This window comes from Castanea sativa, chromosome 4 (assembly GCF_040712315.1).
Source record: "Castanea sativa cultivar Marrone di Chiusa Pesio chromosome 4, ASM4071231v1".
In the NCBI taxonomy this organism is placed as follows: Eukaryota; Viridiplantae; Streptophyta; class Magnoliopsida; order Fagales; family Fagaceae; genus Castanea; species Castanea sativa.
In genome coordinates, this window is record NC_134016.1 from 33,789,281 (window position 1) to 33,806,465 (window position 17,185).

The following is a 17,185-nucleotide window of genomic DNA, read 5'->3' on the forward strand; positions in this document are numbered from 1 at the left end:
TGTGGTGTTTCCATGTTTAAGAACTAGTTCTGCAGCCTATCAATCTGAAATATAGATGGCAAAAGATGCTAAACCACTCGAGGGAAAAAAATAATAATAAAAATAAAATTGACGACTTTCTTTAAATCTAAAACTACAGTGGCAGCCAAGAGTCCTGTAATTCCATAACATTACACTCTCTTCTTATACAATTACGGTTCAAAACTCTCCCTCATCATTGTTGTGAACTGTGGTGGGAGCTAACTGAACATGTAACCGCTAGATAGAAAGTTGATAACAATATAGTCCCAAAATCTATATCAATACAATGAACAGAATTTCTAGTAGAAGTTACTGCTAACAAAAATACAAGAACATGAAAGGTTCTTTTTTGTTTAAATATTATTTTGGTTCAGTTACATTATAATTTAAAAAAGATGAGAGATTATTACAAAAATTGCTAACAAATAATTCTACAGCTTGTCGAAGGGGAAGAAGCAAAACCCCATTAGCCCAAAAAGAATCCTCCAAACCTGTTCACCTAGTACATTTAAACTTTCTAATGTATAAAAATTGTTCTTTTGCTTTGAAAATACTATGATGGAAAAATGAAAAAGAAAACCTTCTATCAAAGTCAAAATTTCCTACTTCTGACTCTACAATTATGCGATCACAGATTGAGAGTTTAAAAATAATGATCATCGCATAAGTAACCAGCAATCAAGAAGTAGCATATTTTAACTTGTGACACAATCTTGGAGATATGGGTGGCTTTGATTTATGTACCGTTCCCATAGAGGCTTATACCTGCCAATGGCCAACTTTAACCATGGCTTCATATTCCCATTAAAGTGAATCACCGCCGCACTCTCAATTAAACGGTTGTCAATATTTATATCATAACCCAACCCCAAAACATGCCATCTCCGATCAAGTGGCTCTGTGAGACCATAGAAAGTTAGAAGACCTGCAGGAAGAGTGCCCAGCTTCCAAAGTGTGCCGTCAGCATTCTGCTCTTGCCATTGATGATACCGTGCAGTCACATTTTCTTTCCTCCATGCAATCAAATCAAAAACATTCATACCAAATGCCCATCCACACGTTTGTGGATCAAACTTTGAACTGATAATTGAGTTTGAGAAATTGAGATATTTGTAATAACGATGAAAAGCTTCCAGACAAGTTTCCACTGCTCCATTCACATTTCCATGCAAATCTAACGAAAAAAGTGGTGTCAGATCCTTTTGGACAACAACATCATCATCAAGAAAAACTACCTTCTCAAGCTGCGGATAGATCTCTGGAATGTAAAACCGAAGGTGATTCAGCAAAGACAGGTACTTCGGGTTCCGCAGTTTTGGCTCAATCTTCAAATCTTGATCTCCCCCAAAATAGTAGGCCCGTGAATCTGGATCAAGGAGTTGTTTCACAATGGGAGCATAAGATGCATTTAACCAAGAGAATTCCTCAATGTTCCGCACTTCTATGGTGGACCCTTTGAAGTCATTATTAAGGTACCAAGCCTGCATTGCTCCATAGTTTACTCCATTTGTGACAATGTGGAAGACCAACTGCTTTGGATGATCAGCATTGGAGACAGTAGAGTTGACAACTACAGAGGTAGCCAGCACATTATCTGAAAAGATACAGAAATGGTAGAGATTGTTGTCCGTAAGGCGAGGAGAGTTTCTCTTGTCATCTGCAAGTTCTTGCAGAACTCGCTTTGTAAGCCAATCAGCTGTGAGTTTAACATTAACACAATGAAGGCTCTTAGGTAGTGCTTCAGCTGCCAATTGACCAAACACTGTGCTTTGGACTGTTGCTGCATTTGCCCGCTCTTCAAGTGCCTGAATGTGGGATTTCATTGTCATTATTGTGGTTGCAATGTCATAATGGGCGCTTTGTGCCTTAAATATGAGAAATGATAGGCTTTTAATTATTGGCTCTGCTTCCTCTAATGTGATGGGCTCCCCTCTCATGGCAGCTTTCGAAAGCAAAAGCTGGCAACTTCTGATCTTCGAGCTCAGCTCCCATGCAAGGTGAAGGTTATTGTGCTCTTTGGCAATAATGACATAAGCCTTGGCAAGTATCATTTGCTGCGCTAGTTGCCGGGAAAACGAGGTAGGACTCAATACTTCTTCAGTAAAATTCAACTCCCTGTGGGCAACCCGTTCAATTCTTGCATTTCTCTCCTAGTAAAGGGAGCTAAGTTAGTCAAACAACAAATTCAAAGTGATAAGCCATATTATATTACAACTTTGCAGTGATAGAAGTCAATTCAGAATATGAAACAATGATTTGAAAATAATTTACCTTTTGTGGCATATTATGCAAAGAGAAGGGAACCAAAAAAAAAAGTCTGGCTTGTCCACAAGCAAATCAAATAAATCAAAGATACTATATACCACACAACAATATATATGATTTTATCACTAATAGAAACTAAAAAAATGCATCTTAGGAAGACCCTCAATGTCCATCAAGGTTACAAAAAGCAGATGATGATCATGGACAGCCCATGCAAAATTGTGTCAGCCATTCATCTTTTTATCTTTCCTTTTCTGGTAGAGGTCCCTTTTAATTCATCCCAAAGATCCTTTTTCGTTATCTTTCAATTCAAAAATTATAAATTTCTGTTACAACTTGATTCAAAATCACTATTTGCATAGTTGTTTTGGCTTGACCTAAATGAAAAACCACAATATCAATAAAGGCAATTCTAGAAATAAAATATACTTAAATAAAAATAAATCCTAGAAATTGGAATTGGCTCATACCATATCCACCTTAAAGTTGAAGGTTTATTTACATTCATGATTAATTGAGGTGAAGATTATTGGTAGCAGTAACAGTTATATTTTTTTTTGATAGGTAATCAAAGAAGTAATATTAATAGGAAAAGTAGTACATGATGTTCATGATGATGAACAGAAAGATACAAAGAAAGAAAACTAAGGGAAGGAAACTCTAAGGGAAAACATAAACTCTGAAAGAGACGGAGAATCCGTAAAACCCCAACAACGAGACCACTCGAAGAGGCTTCTCTGACATAACACCTTTAACTCATCCAATGTCTTCTCCATGTTCTCAAAGGAGCGACGATTTCGTTCCAACCAAATAATCCACAATAAACACCCTGGAATCAAATTCCAAATATTCGAGTTGTGCTTTCCTAACCACTGATGCCAACAAGATAACAACCCCGACACTGATCTAGGCATAACCCAGTGGATACCAAAAGCCTGAAGCATAAGAGACCATAATGTATGAGAAACAGTACAATGAAGAAGAAGATGGTCAACCGACTCCCCATCACAACAACACATACAACACCGATTTGCCAAAGGACGCCGACCCCTAATCATGAGATTATCCAAAGTGAGAATCCGACCATGAGCGGCTGTCCACAAGAAGAAAGCTACTCGCTTAGGAACCTTTGGTTTCCAAACACCCTTCCAAGGAAACAAAAAATCCGAGGAACCCCGGATTGCTTGGTAATAAGAGCGAGTGTCGAACATACCATTGCCTTTGAGCCGCCAACAAAGAAAATCCCTCCTATCCCCCCGAGGGATATGAGGTTGGATAAAGTGAAGAAGAGAAAAAGAAGCAGCAAGCTCCCAATCTTCAAAGGCTCTAAAAAACCTTAAATTCCACACTCTAGTAGAACCTCCTTCCGGAAGCCACAAAACTTCAGAAATGCAAGCATCCTTGGCAACTGAACACACATAGAGCTCAGGGTAGAGATCTTTTAGGATATAATCCCCAATCCACCTATCATGCCAGAAGCGGATGCGAGTGCCTTCACCCACTACAAACGATAGGTGCTTAGAAAAACTCTCCCACCCTTCATGAATGCTTCTCCAAAGGCCACAACCGTGGGTCCTCCTGCACACTTTGGTGCACCACCCCATTTGACCCTCACCATATTTAGTGGATATAACTCTCCGCCAGAGATGAGTAACTTCTTGCCCAAAGCGCCACAACCATTTCCCTAAGAGAGCTTGGTTAAACGACGCCACACTCCTTATCCCCAGCCCCCCCAATTTAACAGGAGAACACACCTTATCCCAAGCCACCAAAGGATATTTGAAACTCCCCTCAACTGACCCCCAAAGAAAGTTCCTCTGAATCCTTTCCATTCTAGCAGCCACAGCTTTAGGGATAGTGAAGAGAGATAAAAAGTACGTAGGAAGACTCGATAGAGTACTTTTTAGTAAAGTGAGCCTACCACCCTTAGATAAGTAAAGACGTTTCCACCCTGAGAGTCTCTTCTCCATCTTTTCCAAAATAGGGTTCCAAATCGAAGCAGTCTTAAAAGAAGTTCCCAAAGGCATCCCCAGATATTTCATAGGCAAGCTCCCCACTCTACACTGAAGAATGCTAGCCAATGCATCTATATTATTCACCTCCCCCACAGGAACAATCTCACTTTTCCCAACATTTACCTTCAAACCCGTAAAAGCTTGAAAACAAGACATCGCCAATCTTATGGAGAGCAACTGATCCCTAGAGGCATCACAAAATAAGATAGTGTCGTCCGCAAACAACAAATGGGAGATCTGAACACCAACAGAATTCACTGCTCCCACATGAAACCCCCGAATAAGGTTATGCTCCTCTGTCTTCTTCAAAATTCTGCTTAAAACCTCCATAATCAAGCACGGGTGCGTTTCGGGATTCGGGTGCGTTTCGGGATTCGGGTGCAAGTGCGGGAGCGGGTGCGGGACTCGGCAATTTTTGAAAAAGTAGGGTGCGGGTGTGGCGGGGTGCGGTGATTAAAAAATTATTAAAAATATTTTTATTTTTATTTTTAATATATTGCTAAACAAACTTTTTTCACATTATATAAATATATACCAAATTTAAGAGCAATAGTAAATAATAACTAGAATACAGAGAATGGGAGAGAGCCTAGCTGAAGAGTGAAGGCAGAGAGTGGGAGAGAGGCGCAAGAAAAATGAAGAGGGAGAGGGCTGGATCTTGGTTTTTTTCCAAACGATGCGTTTGAACTTTTTTTTTTTTTTTTTGAATTTTGAATTTTGGCCGGTATCGGTAGATTTCATCGGTATCGGTTTGTGCTAGATACGGACCGATTCGGGCCAAATCGGCCCGATTTCGCACGCATCAGCCCGAATAGGAGCCGTATCGGCGCGTATCGCACCGAAAATAATATTTTTTTAATGTCCGACGCGGCACAGACGCGCAGGCAGCGGCATCGCCTGCGCATCCCCGTGTCGCGCCGCATCGGACGCGGGTGCGGTGGCCCAAATGCCACACCCGTGCTTCCCAGGCAGTGACAATGGTTGTCACGATCCAAAGAACTACTAATCACATCCATGCTATACCCCAAAATGATTAGTCAAGTTACAATTAAAGTTCCTCATAAGCACTTATATAGCCCTGATTAACCTAGTAAATAATGTGAGACTCGACACATGTCTGCACAACATACAATCAAATAATCGAATCTATAACATGATCCACATAATACAGAGGGCACCACAATCTCCCCCCTTAAAATTCCAACGGCTTTGTCAAAGCCCACATTACACTGCATTGCCTCAAGCCATATGATGTTATCCCATTAACTATAATACCATTTAACACAACAGGATAAAAGTGCCAACCAAAACTACACAATACCTCAAAAAAAATTATTCAAGTTACAGTTAGGGTTTAATCATGTATATAGCCCAAATCAACCTAGCAAACGATGTAAGACTCAACACACACACACCCGTGCAACCCACAATCAAATAGTCTCATCCAATCTAATCCACATAATGTCAGGCACCACAGTGGTGGTGACAGTTCATTGATATTGCTAGGATATTTAGATAGGTGGTGGTAGCAGTTGTAAAGGCAGTCACAAAATAGAGGCACTAGTGAATAGCTGCCAAAATATAGATGGGTGGTCGGGTGGCCATGTTGGTGACAAACATGTATTTTGATTTTTCTCCCTCCATAATTTTTGCTTCTCCAATTACTATAATTAGGTTTCTTATTAGAACGGGAAATGCCTTCACTCAAAGCCCCACTTCAGTTCCAGGGCTTCCCTATAGAGCAAACACTATCAAAAAAATGCACATAACATATGAAACAACATCTTTAGTTTTTGTTTGCAATGGCAGAAAGAGCAATGTCCTTACCAGCAAAATAGCTATGTGCTGGCACGAAGCATAGACGTGTCCCTCAGCTCCCAGTCTCACTTGTAAATTAAAGAGGTTTTGTGTAAATAATAATGAACAGCAGAAACCAGGTCAGATGGCGTACATAACACCACACAAATACATGTCTCCAAAGAGCAGAAAATGGCATGTAGCACAATCCAAACAGTTGGTTCAAGTTGAGAACAGCTTTTTATTTATTTATTTAAGCGAGATTGCAAACCTATATTCAGAATGATACATCCAGAAGCTTCATGGCTATATTTTGACAATCTATTGTTAAATTTTGTAAGTCTGTAAGTAACTGGGAACATTTTACAACTGGTTGTTGTATTTGGAAACATCAGTTTTTGGAATTGGATAGAAAATGAGCCACAAATTGGGACACACAATCTGAATTAATTGCCCAGGGAATAGGGTAATCAAGTATATAAGAAAATTCATAATTAAATAGACATTAGATTTGTTATTTGTTCAACATGGGAATAAGTTATGGCTAACAGTATAAAGAGTTCCGAATGGAGAGTTTTATGAGCAAAATGAGGATCATCAACTGTCTTCCTAAAACACCAACATACTAGAAATCAATACTTGAGAATATAATGTAAAACATATAACACCAGAGAGTTGGTAAATTCTTGGACATAAAAATCTTAGCTCTATGAGTCTAAGGTTTATGTCAGTATAGCCATTCATATGACCTTGTTTAAGGGATCTTCTACAAAGAGACATAGTTATGTTTTTAGGATTACAACAACTACTTTAAATCTATTGTCAATAAAACTGCTAAAGAGCTCTAAAAGCTTAGTCATTTTGCAAACACATACATGTAACAGAGGATGATTACCAATATAGGTTTCAAAAGAGCACTTTTATTTTTTATTGGTAACTTACACATGCCTGTTGGGTCTTGAACCCATAAATGCAAATTTGACCTCACAGAATGCACTTGGCCATCATCTGAGATTGTTACTGGATTGCATCCAAGAAGCCCATTGATTAGATTAAATTGCCTCCAAGTGCAAGATCAAGTGCTAAAGTTGAAACCTTTGCTAGTTATATAAGGGAGATTCATGATGACTTGCGAAGAAAGATTTTACTTAGTAAATAGCAATACAAAACTCATGCTAATATTCGAAGATGCCTGGCTGAATTTCAAGCAGATACGGTTATGGTTCAAATACAACATGAGCAGTTTCCTAAGGTGCTTACAAGAAGTTTCATTCCAAGAAAGTTGGTCCATACAAGATTGTGAAGAAGATTTTTTGATAGGTATGTCCCTGAGTTACCATTAGATGTGGGTATCGGTAAGGTGTTCAATGTTGAACTTTTAATATTGTATCTCGGACATTTTGCTACTATTCATGGGTCCCACTGCACTTTTTGCTACTATTCATGGGTTCCATCGTACTATTCAGCTAACTTTTACATTTATTTACAGTACTTTCAACAAAAAGTTTTTAGTTTCAGCTAATTAAGTTATTCACAAAAGGACACATAATATAAAATAATTTTTTTAATTTTGGGGGGGCCCAAGCTTTGCTACAGCTCTGCCCCTGAACATGGACACGACACCTGACAAGGTGAAATGGAAATTCCTACAAAATTAGGATATGATAGGTGGAGATATGATAAGTAATTAGTTAAATACACACACACACACACACACACATATCTAGATATCTTTTTATTTATTTTTAGACATATTTTATGTTTATTCTAAGTTCTCAAAATAAATAACAACTACCAAAATCTATAAAAACATGTCTAAAATGGAAGGAATTTTGTAAAATGAAAAATTACTTTTTTTTTTCTCCCAATAAACCGAAGTCACACATGCAAGACTGTCTCCTGCATGTTCATGAACAAAATGAGTAAAAAAGGACACCCAAAGCACTTATCTATTCAAACAAAATTTTGAGGAATAATAAATTTAGGTCATGAACCAATCTTTTACACCCTTCAAAAGTCTGAGCATTCCTCTCCTGCCAAAACAACACCTTACCATATCTAATAAGCTCTCGGCATAACCCAATTAATCCGAAACAATGAAAAGACCATATTCCACTCCCTAGCAACAGTGCAATGAAGAAGTAAATGATTAGCAGTCTCACCATCCTGCTTACACATGCAACACTAGCCCATCATAACTATCAAGCACCTCCACAGGTTATCTATAGTTCAAGATTTTCCCCAATGCTACTTATCAAAAAAAAAAAAATCCCCAATGCTGCTGTCGAAAGGAAAAAATTAACCATTGTTGGCACTTTAGGTTTCCACTGGCTTTTCTAAGGAAAAGATGGTTGATTTGTGGAGTGTAACAACTTATAGTAAAACCTGACTTCAAAAACCTCCCGTGAAGATGGATTCCAACATATCTTATTGACTCAACAAGATGAATTCTGACATATCTTATTGACTCCACCTCATGTTAACAGTCCAAAATAAATCAGATCCATAAAGAGGCAACCAACTCTGATTCCTAGTCTTAGACCGGTTGGACAAAACTGGCATCCCAATGGTAACTTTCCCCTGTAAAAGACAAAAGCTCCTCCACTGACGTATCCCTGTCATGTGCTATACGAGAAATTTCAGAGAAACTCTCTCGCAGAGGTAGCCCCACACACCAAGAATCATGCCAAAATTTAATACTAATAAAACGCTTAAAAGTTTCCACACCTTCCTAATATTCTTCCATAGGCAAACCACATACAGGCCGTGAACACTGTTATAGCACCCCCCCCCCCCCTCCCCAATCCCCAACATCCTGACATACTTATTAGTTATTAGTTTCCACTACCCTTCTCCACAAAGTGTTGTGTTCTGCCACAGCCATTTCCCCAGCAGAGCCTAATAAAGAATTATTTGATGCTTCTTATTGTGAAACACAGCATTGAAAAAAACAACCAGGTTTCTTACATTGACACACCATGGGATCAGTATCATAACAAGCTCAATACAAGAGAGACATATGCACTGGAAAGTTAAGCTAATAACAATCTAAAACAACTCAAAGAATGATATTTCCCGTTTGGTTTGGTAGAGCTTATTCTTTCAGCTTTTTGAAAACAGTTGTACCTAGAAAAAAAAAATTAAGGTTTAAAAAAGCTGTACTTTGAAATTGTGGAGTAATGGGGAGATAGTTGATCATCTATTGTTACACTGCTCTGTTACTCTGAATTGTGGAGTTTTGCATTATAAGATATTTTGGGATTCAATTAGTATTACCAGAAAAGGTCATTGACCTATTGTTTAGTTGGAGGAATTGGTTTGGCAGCATGCTTCAAACGTTTGGAATTTAGTCCCATTGTATTTAATGTGGAAAATTTGGTGGTAATGAAATCAACGTACTTTAGAGGACATAGAAACAACGGGAACCCTTTTGGTGGCTCTGTTTTATGGTTCTTTATTTGATTGGTCTAGAGCATGGAGATTCAGCACCACTAGTTCCATCCCAGAATTTATAGTCATTGTCCTTTGTACATAATTATATTCTTGTGTATTCTTTAGGCTACTCTATGTCCTTTCTACAAGGAGTAGTCTTTTTGCAATAAAACAAATCTTACATATCAAAAAAAAAAAAAGTTGTACTTTGAAAACGTGTGGTCTCAAAACAACATACCAAACGGGTTAATCACATTGACTACATTCAAACATATAAAACAACTTCTATGCACTTCAATTTAGATGCCTAAACATTGGTTTGAACATCCAATTGCACAGTTCATCTTAACCACAGCACCAAAGGACAGAAACCAATTCAAATCACATACAAGCTGCAAAATCAAAAAGGGTATCTTCAAAATGCACAAGATTCCTCAAAATCAAATCCATTAACCAAAGAAGCAAATGAAAGACATAGCATAGCAACATAAAAAAGGGGGTCAATACTCAAATTAGTATCCTTACCAAAGCTGTGTGTTCCACCCGATCTTCATGTTGATTATGATGAAGTACAAACAAAACGAGGCCTGCAATTGAGAACAAGCCAAGCAGCGCCCAGATCCAATACGAAAACTTCCTTCGAACCGGGCGCCGGTACTCGGCTGCCCGCCGCCGCATCTTCCGCCGATTCCTTCCACAATTCACCACCAAATCAAGGATTCCACACCAACACCGACACCCATGTAGCAAACTCAATCATAAAAAAAATTCCAGCGCCAAAAATCAAGTTTTGAAACTGACCCACATCCCAGATTCAATCAATAACCCCAAACAAAACAAGGCCTGTGCCCCTCTCTCTCTCTCTCTCTCTCTCTCTCACCTTATTAAAACTTTTCAACTTCTGGGTCACACCCAAATACACATACAACCAAGGATTGGAGGGAGTGAAAAACACTCGGAAAATCTTGTGTGTTTGCTTGAGAAATGGGTGGTGAAAATGAATCGAGCAGGGAGTGATGGTGAATCTGTGAGTGTGTGTGTGAATGTGTGAGCGCTTGGAAAAAAACAGAGGAATTGAATATTTCAATTTATTAGTAAAGAATTTAACCGAAGCTTTTATGTACGTGAAAGGAAACATTAGTAAAAGCCTTAGCACGTGAAACCATGTGTTATGAATGTATTTTTACTATTTTAGCAACCTAGTAAAACCTTTTTTTTTTTTTTTTTTGGAAATTAGCAACCTAGTAAACTAAACTATGACAGTGTGCCACTTTCTTTTTCTTGTTAGTAAACTAAATATATACGGATAAAGAGTAATGTTAAGTTTATAATATTTTTACAATAATTTTATAATAAATCTTGAATGATAAGTTATTATTGGTGGGTAAAAAATTTATGTTAATAGAGACCCATATTGAAACAGATAATAACTTATTATATAAAATTTGTTGTGAAAAGATAGTTATAAAAGAAAAAAAAAATGTTTGGAGTATACCACAATTTGGATGTCTTAGATTTTCTAGTGAAATGCGTACTTTTTTTTTTATTTTTTGACAGGTAGTGAAATGCATACTTAATAAAAAAATTGTTTGTATGTGTTTTACTTAGTTTAATCACTAAAGTTTCTTGAGTTCGAATCCCACCAACACCAATTGATATATTAACTTAATAATAATAATAAAAACAATTATTATAAAACGGACATCATAAATTCAAATTCTATCATATCTGCTTTAAAACTAAAAAAAATTGGATTGAATATGGGAGAACATTTAGTCTTAGAGAAGCAAATTATAACAAGTGAAATTACTTTTTTTTTTTTTTTTTTAGAATGAAGTGAGATTACTTTAATGCTTCATTTTTCTGTTGTGATATAATAATTTTTTATTTTTTAGTAGAATGATATAATAGTTCAGTCCATGGAAAATAGCATCCTAAGTCTAACCACTCTGCCCATACAAGGAAGTGTTGTAACTTGCAAGATTATGCAGAATTGCAGATATATTTTGGTCAACTTAAAATTTTTGAAATTTCGCAAATTTGATATTACAAATCAACAAAGTGTAACAAACACTGATCTGTACATTCAGTTAACAAAAAAAATATTGATTTGTAATCTTAATCTATTACTAGTATTTTATAGTTATTTGTAATCTTAATCTATTAGTATTTTATTGTTATTTTGTAAGTGATAGCCTAGAATTCAACGTTTTATCAAGGCATGATACTAACAAACAAAGATGGTCCCAAGAATCTCGATAATATCTCCATAAACAATCCTTTGTGCTTCCCCCAAGCAAGGATAGAGAATCTATCATGCCTTGAGACACTAGCAATGGATCTCACGATCTAAAAATAGTAGGAATAAGTGTTCTTTACCATTTAACAAAAGGAAAAATGTCAAAATTACCATTAAGACTTCTCACACATGTTACTTCAATTTCTCATTTTTCAATAGTTAATTCAATTAATAAAATCTTTTATAGTTGAATAATGAAATGATTGGATTCTAATCACACGCCTATACCGAAAAGAAAATCCAATAAGACGTTAAATTAATGGTAAAGAACAATTATTATAAAATTGATATAAGTTTCAAATCTTATCATATCTATTAAAAAAAAGCCCACATTTTGAACATGTTTAACCCAAAATTTATTTTGTGAAAAATGGAATTTCCATAGTTACAAAAAAAAAAAAAAGCAATTACCACATATAAAATTTAAGCCATGTTCAATAGAAACAAGCATCGAGACTTGCTTGATCAAAAGACCAGCCTAATAAGTAATAACCCATATCCCATATCTACTAAACCTTGTTAATAAACTTGCTAATACATTTCAACATAACAGCAGATTTGGGCATAAGATTAAGATATTTGACTTGACTTTTTACTTAAATTATTCATTGGGACCCTATGAAATTCAGATCATTGTTGTGGGACACGTCATTTACTGGTTGCTCAGGCTCTGACTAGATATCACATGTAATTGTTATATGATGCTCCCAATTTGTTCCCATATGCTTCACTCATGAGTGGGCAGTGAACATGTATATGGATATTTCATATTATAGTCCACCCACTTGGTTGGATGCACATATATGACTTGAACTTGACCTATAAAAGGACCAAAATCAAACTTTCAAGGTTAAACTAAGTTTGATTTATTTAACAATTTCTAATCTAAGTTTGTTGATCCAATTAAACAGTGCAGCCTGTAATCAAACATATAGGACCATATTCAAAGTTGTATATCATTACAGTTCTTTGTTTGGTCCCCTACAGAATATTCCATTTTTTTGACAACTTCAATCTTTCACTAAATTGTAGTAAATACTTCACTCCTCGTCAGGGGTAGTCACTCTCATGGGTTAATGTCAAACTCTATTCAGTCTATTAAACGTTTTTAATTGCTTGTCATATGGCATTTTATTTGTCCAGCAAAGAAACAAGAAACCAAACAAAAAAAATGGTCATCATCAGCCGGATATACCAAATAAGGTTTGGTATAAAGGTTTAATTTTGATTTTTAATACAAGATAGAATTACTACTTTAGCCTAATCTAAGTGTATATGTGTGTGAAACTCCCTCCTGGAGACTTGAATCCCGGCCTTTGCCCTCCACATCCCACAAGCATTTATATTTGTAGAATAACCACCACACCAAGGAGGGCGGTGGTAATTTTGATGATTCTTAATATTATTGCTTGAGCTTTTAATAATCATTTAATGCAATTATTATTATTATTATTATTATTATTATTATTATTATTATTATTATTATTATCCTCCAAATATGTTTTATCAACTCCACCAGGACAATTGATTGGGCCTGTGTTTTTTTTATATATATATATAATTCAATAATTGGTGTTAGTTTTAAATCCATGAGCAATATTTAACTATACTTTTAAGGCCAAGTTGTTAATTAAATCAATTATGAAAGCTTTAGGATAAAAAAAAATTAAGGATACATATCAAGCATAGCAGAAAAGTAAATGTGACATAAGATATGGTAACTTAGGAAACCTTATGAAACAACTTGTTCCAAATGAAAAACTTAGGGGGACTTGACTTAATCAATCCCAAAGTAAACAGTTTCATTATAAGTTGGAGATTTACAAAAATAACTTGTTCCAAAGGAAAAACCTAGGGGAATTTGACCTAATTAATCCCTATGTAAACAGTTTTACTATAAATTAGAGATTTACAATCAAAAATAACAATTTATAATAAATCTAACTTTAGTTACCGAACTAAGCTCTAGATCACACAGACTTCCTTTACAATGAATTGCTGTAATGTGAACCTCTAATCCACATATTTCAAAGAGAGGTGCTACGTCCACAACATTTTTACAATATTTTTACAACAAATCATAGGTGGTTAGTTGTTATTGGTTCAAATTTGAACCTAACACTAAGATTACTTTTTTGCCCCAACAATAACAACCAGTAACATCCTGCCACTTAGGATTTGTTGTAAAAATGTTGTGGACATATCATTTCTCTATTTCAAAATTCCATTGAAGCTTTTCTTAAACATAGACCTCCAATCTATGACTCTAAGATCACACTTGAAGATTTAGATCCAACACCTTTAATGATTGGTTTGAGACAACAACTTTTACAACACCAAATCTTGAGTTTCTTCAAAGAATATCAGTGGTAGAAGATATGAGAGAGTTTTGTGTACAAAAACCCGAGACCTAGAATAAGACACTTAAAACTTATGTTTTGCTCATGAATTGCCAACATACATAAGGCTTAACAGATAAAAATGGGGTATTTGAACTTTAAATTATTTCATTAAAAATACTAAAAGGTGTCGAATCAATTGAGTTACAAGTTTCTTAATAATGGGCGTGTTTTTACTTTCTTTTCTTTTTTTCTTTTTGTTGGTGTTTTTGCCTTTGTGGTGCAAAGCAATAAAGTGCTTTTATGGAGAAAGGCGACACAAAAAATAACTTTAATAAGTAAACAAGTTAGCTTCAAAATTCTCTCAAAAAATAGAATAAAATAAAATAGAGTTAGATTCAAACAAGCAAGTCGGCTTATTGCTCAAGCAAATATGCATTACCAAATGCACACTGACTAGATAGTACGTGAATATATATATATATACACTCAACGTCAATTTTTTTATTTATTTACTTTATATATAACATGATATATTATTGGTTGAAAATTTAATCTTATCCCTTTGTGCTCACAGTCACTGCTCGTGTCATTTAACTCTGTTTTGTTATTAATGAAGTCCTTTTTTATTATTAAAAAATTTGTAATGTGCTTTCGTTGTGACTCGTGATAAATCATAAATAAATTAAAATTAAAATAACTTTCGTTTTAAGTGAAAAAGCATGAAGGAAGGAAACAACTTACTTTTTAAGTGTTGAGAAATTTAGATCTCGATTGATAGAATTAACAAGTTTTAAACTCAAGTTGTTAATTAGATTTATTATGAATAAACTTTGTTAAAATAAACAAACAAACATCAATATCATGTCAATATCATCCATAGTGGAAAAGTAAATAAGACAAAATATAATGACCTAGGAAAACTAATGAAATAAACTAATTTCACAATAAAAAACTTGAGAAAAAACCTTCCCGAAAAGCAATTCACTATAGTAAAGACAAGTTTCAAATCTAATACAAAACATTTGTCCCTAAACTCTACAATCCCCGTAGATGAACTTACAACAGAAACCTTCTACAGCTTCAAAACCTCTGAACTCTTTAATATATGAACGCCACCCTTTTGCACGCCACCCTTTTGCACGGCTCCCAATACATGACTAACCAATAATGCATGGCTCCCGATACGTGACTAACTTACCAACTTGAAGAAGATGTTAGTTGCAAAATTCTTCACTTCATCAACAATGAAGATCAAGAAGCACTTGGTTACAAAACCCTAAGGCGCAAAGACGCAATAGCTTCTTTTAGAGAGAATAAGACATTAGGTCACTTTTACATGTATTCTCCTTGTATTCTTTTATGTGACGACCTTTAAAATAAGTTTTATATATGTCTAGGGTTGTGAGAAAAGAACCCTACACATACATGTCAGCATGAGCCGAAAATTAGATCTCGAAATCTAAATTTCGTAATTCTCTATAGATAGCTATTTATTGTGCTATCTGCTGCAAGCTATCGAATCTGCTGCAAAATTCTTCACTTTATCAACAATGAAGATCAAGAAGCACTTGGTTACAAAACCCTAAGGCGCAAAGACGCAATAGCTTCTTTTAGAGAGAATAAGACATTAGGTCACTTTTACATGTATTCTCCTTGTATTCTTTTATGTGACGACCTTTAAAATAAGTTTTATATATGTCTAGGGTTGTGAGAAAAGAACCCTACACATACATGTCAGCATGGGCCGAAAATCAGATCTGGAAATCTAAATTTCGTAATTCTCGATAGATAGCTATTTATTGAGCTATCTGTTGCGAGCTATCGAGTCTATTGCGAGCTATCGAGAGCTATCGAGATTTAATGAATCAACACTTCTTCACTTGTTTCGAGCTATCGAGATTTAATGAATCAACACTTCTTCACTTGTTTCTTAGATAGATTTGCATGGTTTCAATACTAGACTTGAACTCTTGTTCTTTGAAGTATTAAACACATCCTAGATCTACCCAATTACAAGTAAAGTGCGTTTTGTCAAAGGATTAGCCAATTACATAAAATATTGACATATGTTCTTAATCATGAATCACATATGTCTTAACAATCTCCCCCTTTGGCAATCCGTGAAAAAATCACAACAAACAAATAAACATATGAGAGAAGTCATAAATCACTCAACTCATACTCATACTTATACTCATACTCACTTGTTGAATACAATAAAGTCTATCCTAACACAAACTCTTGAAAAAAATTACAAGAAGAGAGTTCATAGCAAGAAGACTTTGACAACCTGTATTTCTGAAATAGTTTAAACAAAACTCATCAAGGTATCTTAGAGTGAAACAGAAATATAAGATTGCATACATTAAAGAAACATGTGTATAAATAGAGAAAAGAAACAACATATGTAGATATAGGTGAAACAAAAATATAAGACTCATCAAGGCATCCTGTATTTCTGAAATAGTTTAAACAAAACTCATCAAGGTATCTTAGAGTGAAACAGAAATATAAGATTGCATACATTAAAGAAACATGTGTATAAATAGAGAAAAGAAACAACATATGTAGAGATAGATGAAGAAGACATACATCATATATATGTGTGTGTGTGTGTGTGTGTGTGTGTGTGTGTGTGTGTATCAATGATAAGCACAATGTATGTAAACATGGTCACAAGACTAGTGTACAAGAATAAGAAACTCCAACAACAACAAGGAGGTAAACACTCCCCCTAACAAGATGAAACACAACTCACCCTTACAAGGGCATGTATTTCTCCCCCTAACATGTAGAATCTTTAAAAGAAATCACAAATTCTCCACAATTTCTTCCACTTTTTGTTATGATTGACAAAGGGTACAAGAAACTAAAAAACTTTACCCAAGAAACAAAAAGATGATCAAAGATGATCAAGGGAGCTCAAGGAATCCATATCAAGGAGGTAAACACTCTCCCTAACAAGATGAAGTACAACTCCCTCTTACAAGGGTATGTATTTCTCCCCCTAACAT

General features: G+C 35.4%; 1 protein-coding gene across 1 annotated transcript; it reads right to left on the bottom strand.

Annotated features, from left to right (window-relative positions):
• Positions 1–337: 337 nt before the first annotated feature.
• Positions 338–10,610, bottom strand: LOC142631667 (hexosyltransferase GAUT11). The gene is made up of 2 exons (XM_075805898.1): positions 10,056–10,610; positions 338–2,171 (listed from the first exon to the last, which is right to left on the bottom strand). The coding sequence occupies exons 1-2, from the start codon at positions 10,206–10,208 to the stop codon at positions 717–719; spliced, it is 1,608 nt and encodes a 535-aa protein (XP_075662013.1). The 5' UTR covers positions 10,209–10,610; the 3' UTR covers positions 338–716.
• Between the last annotated feature and the right edge of the window lie 6,575 nt (positions 10,611–17,185).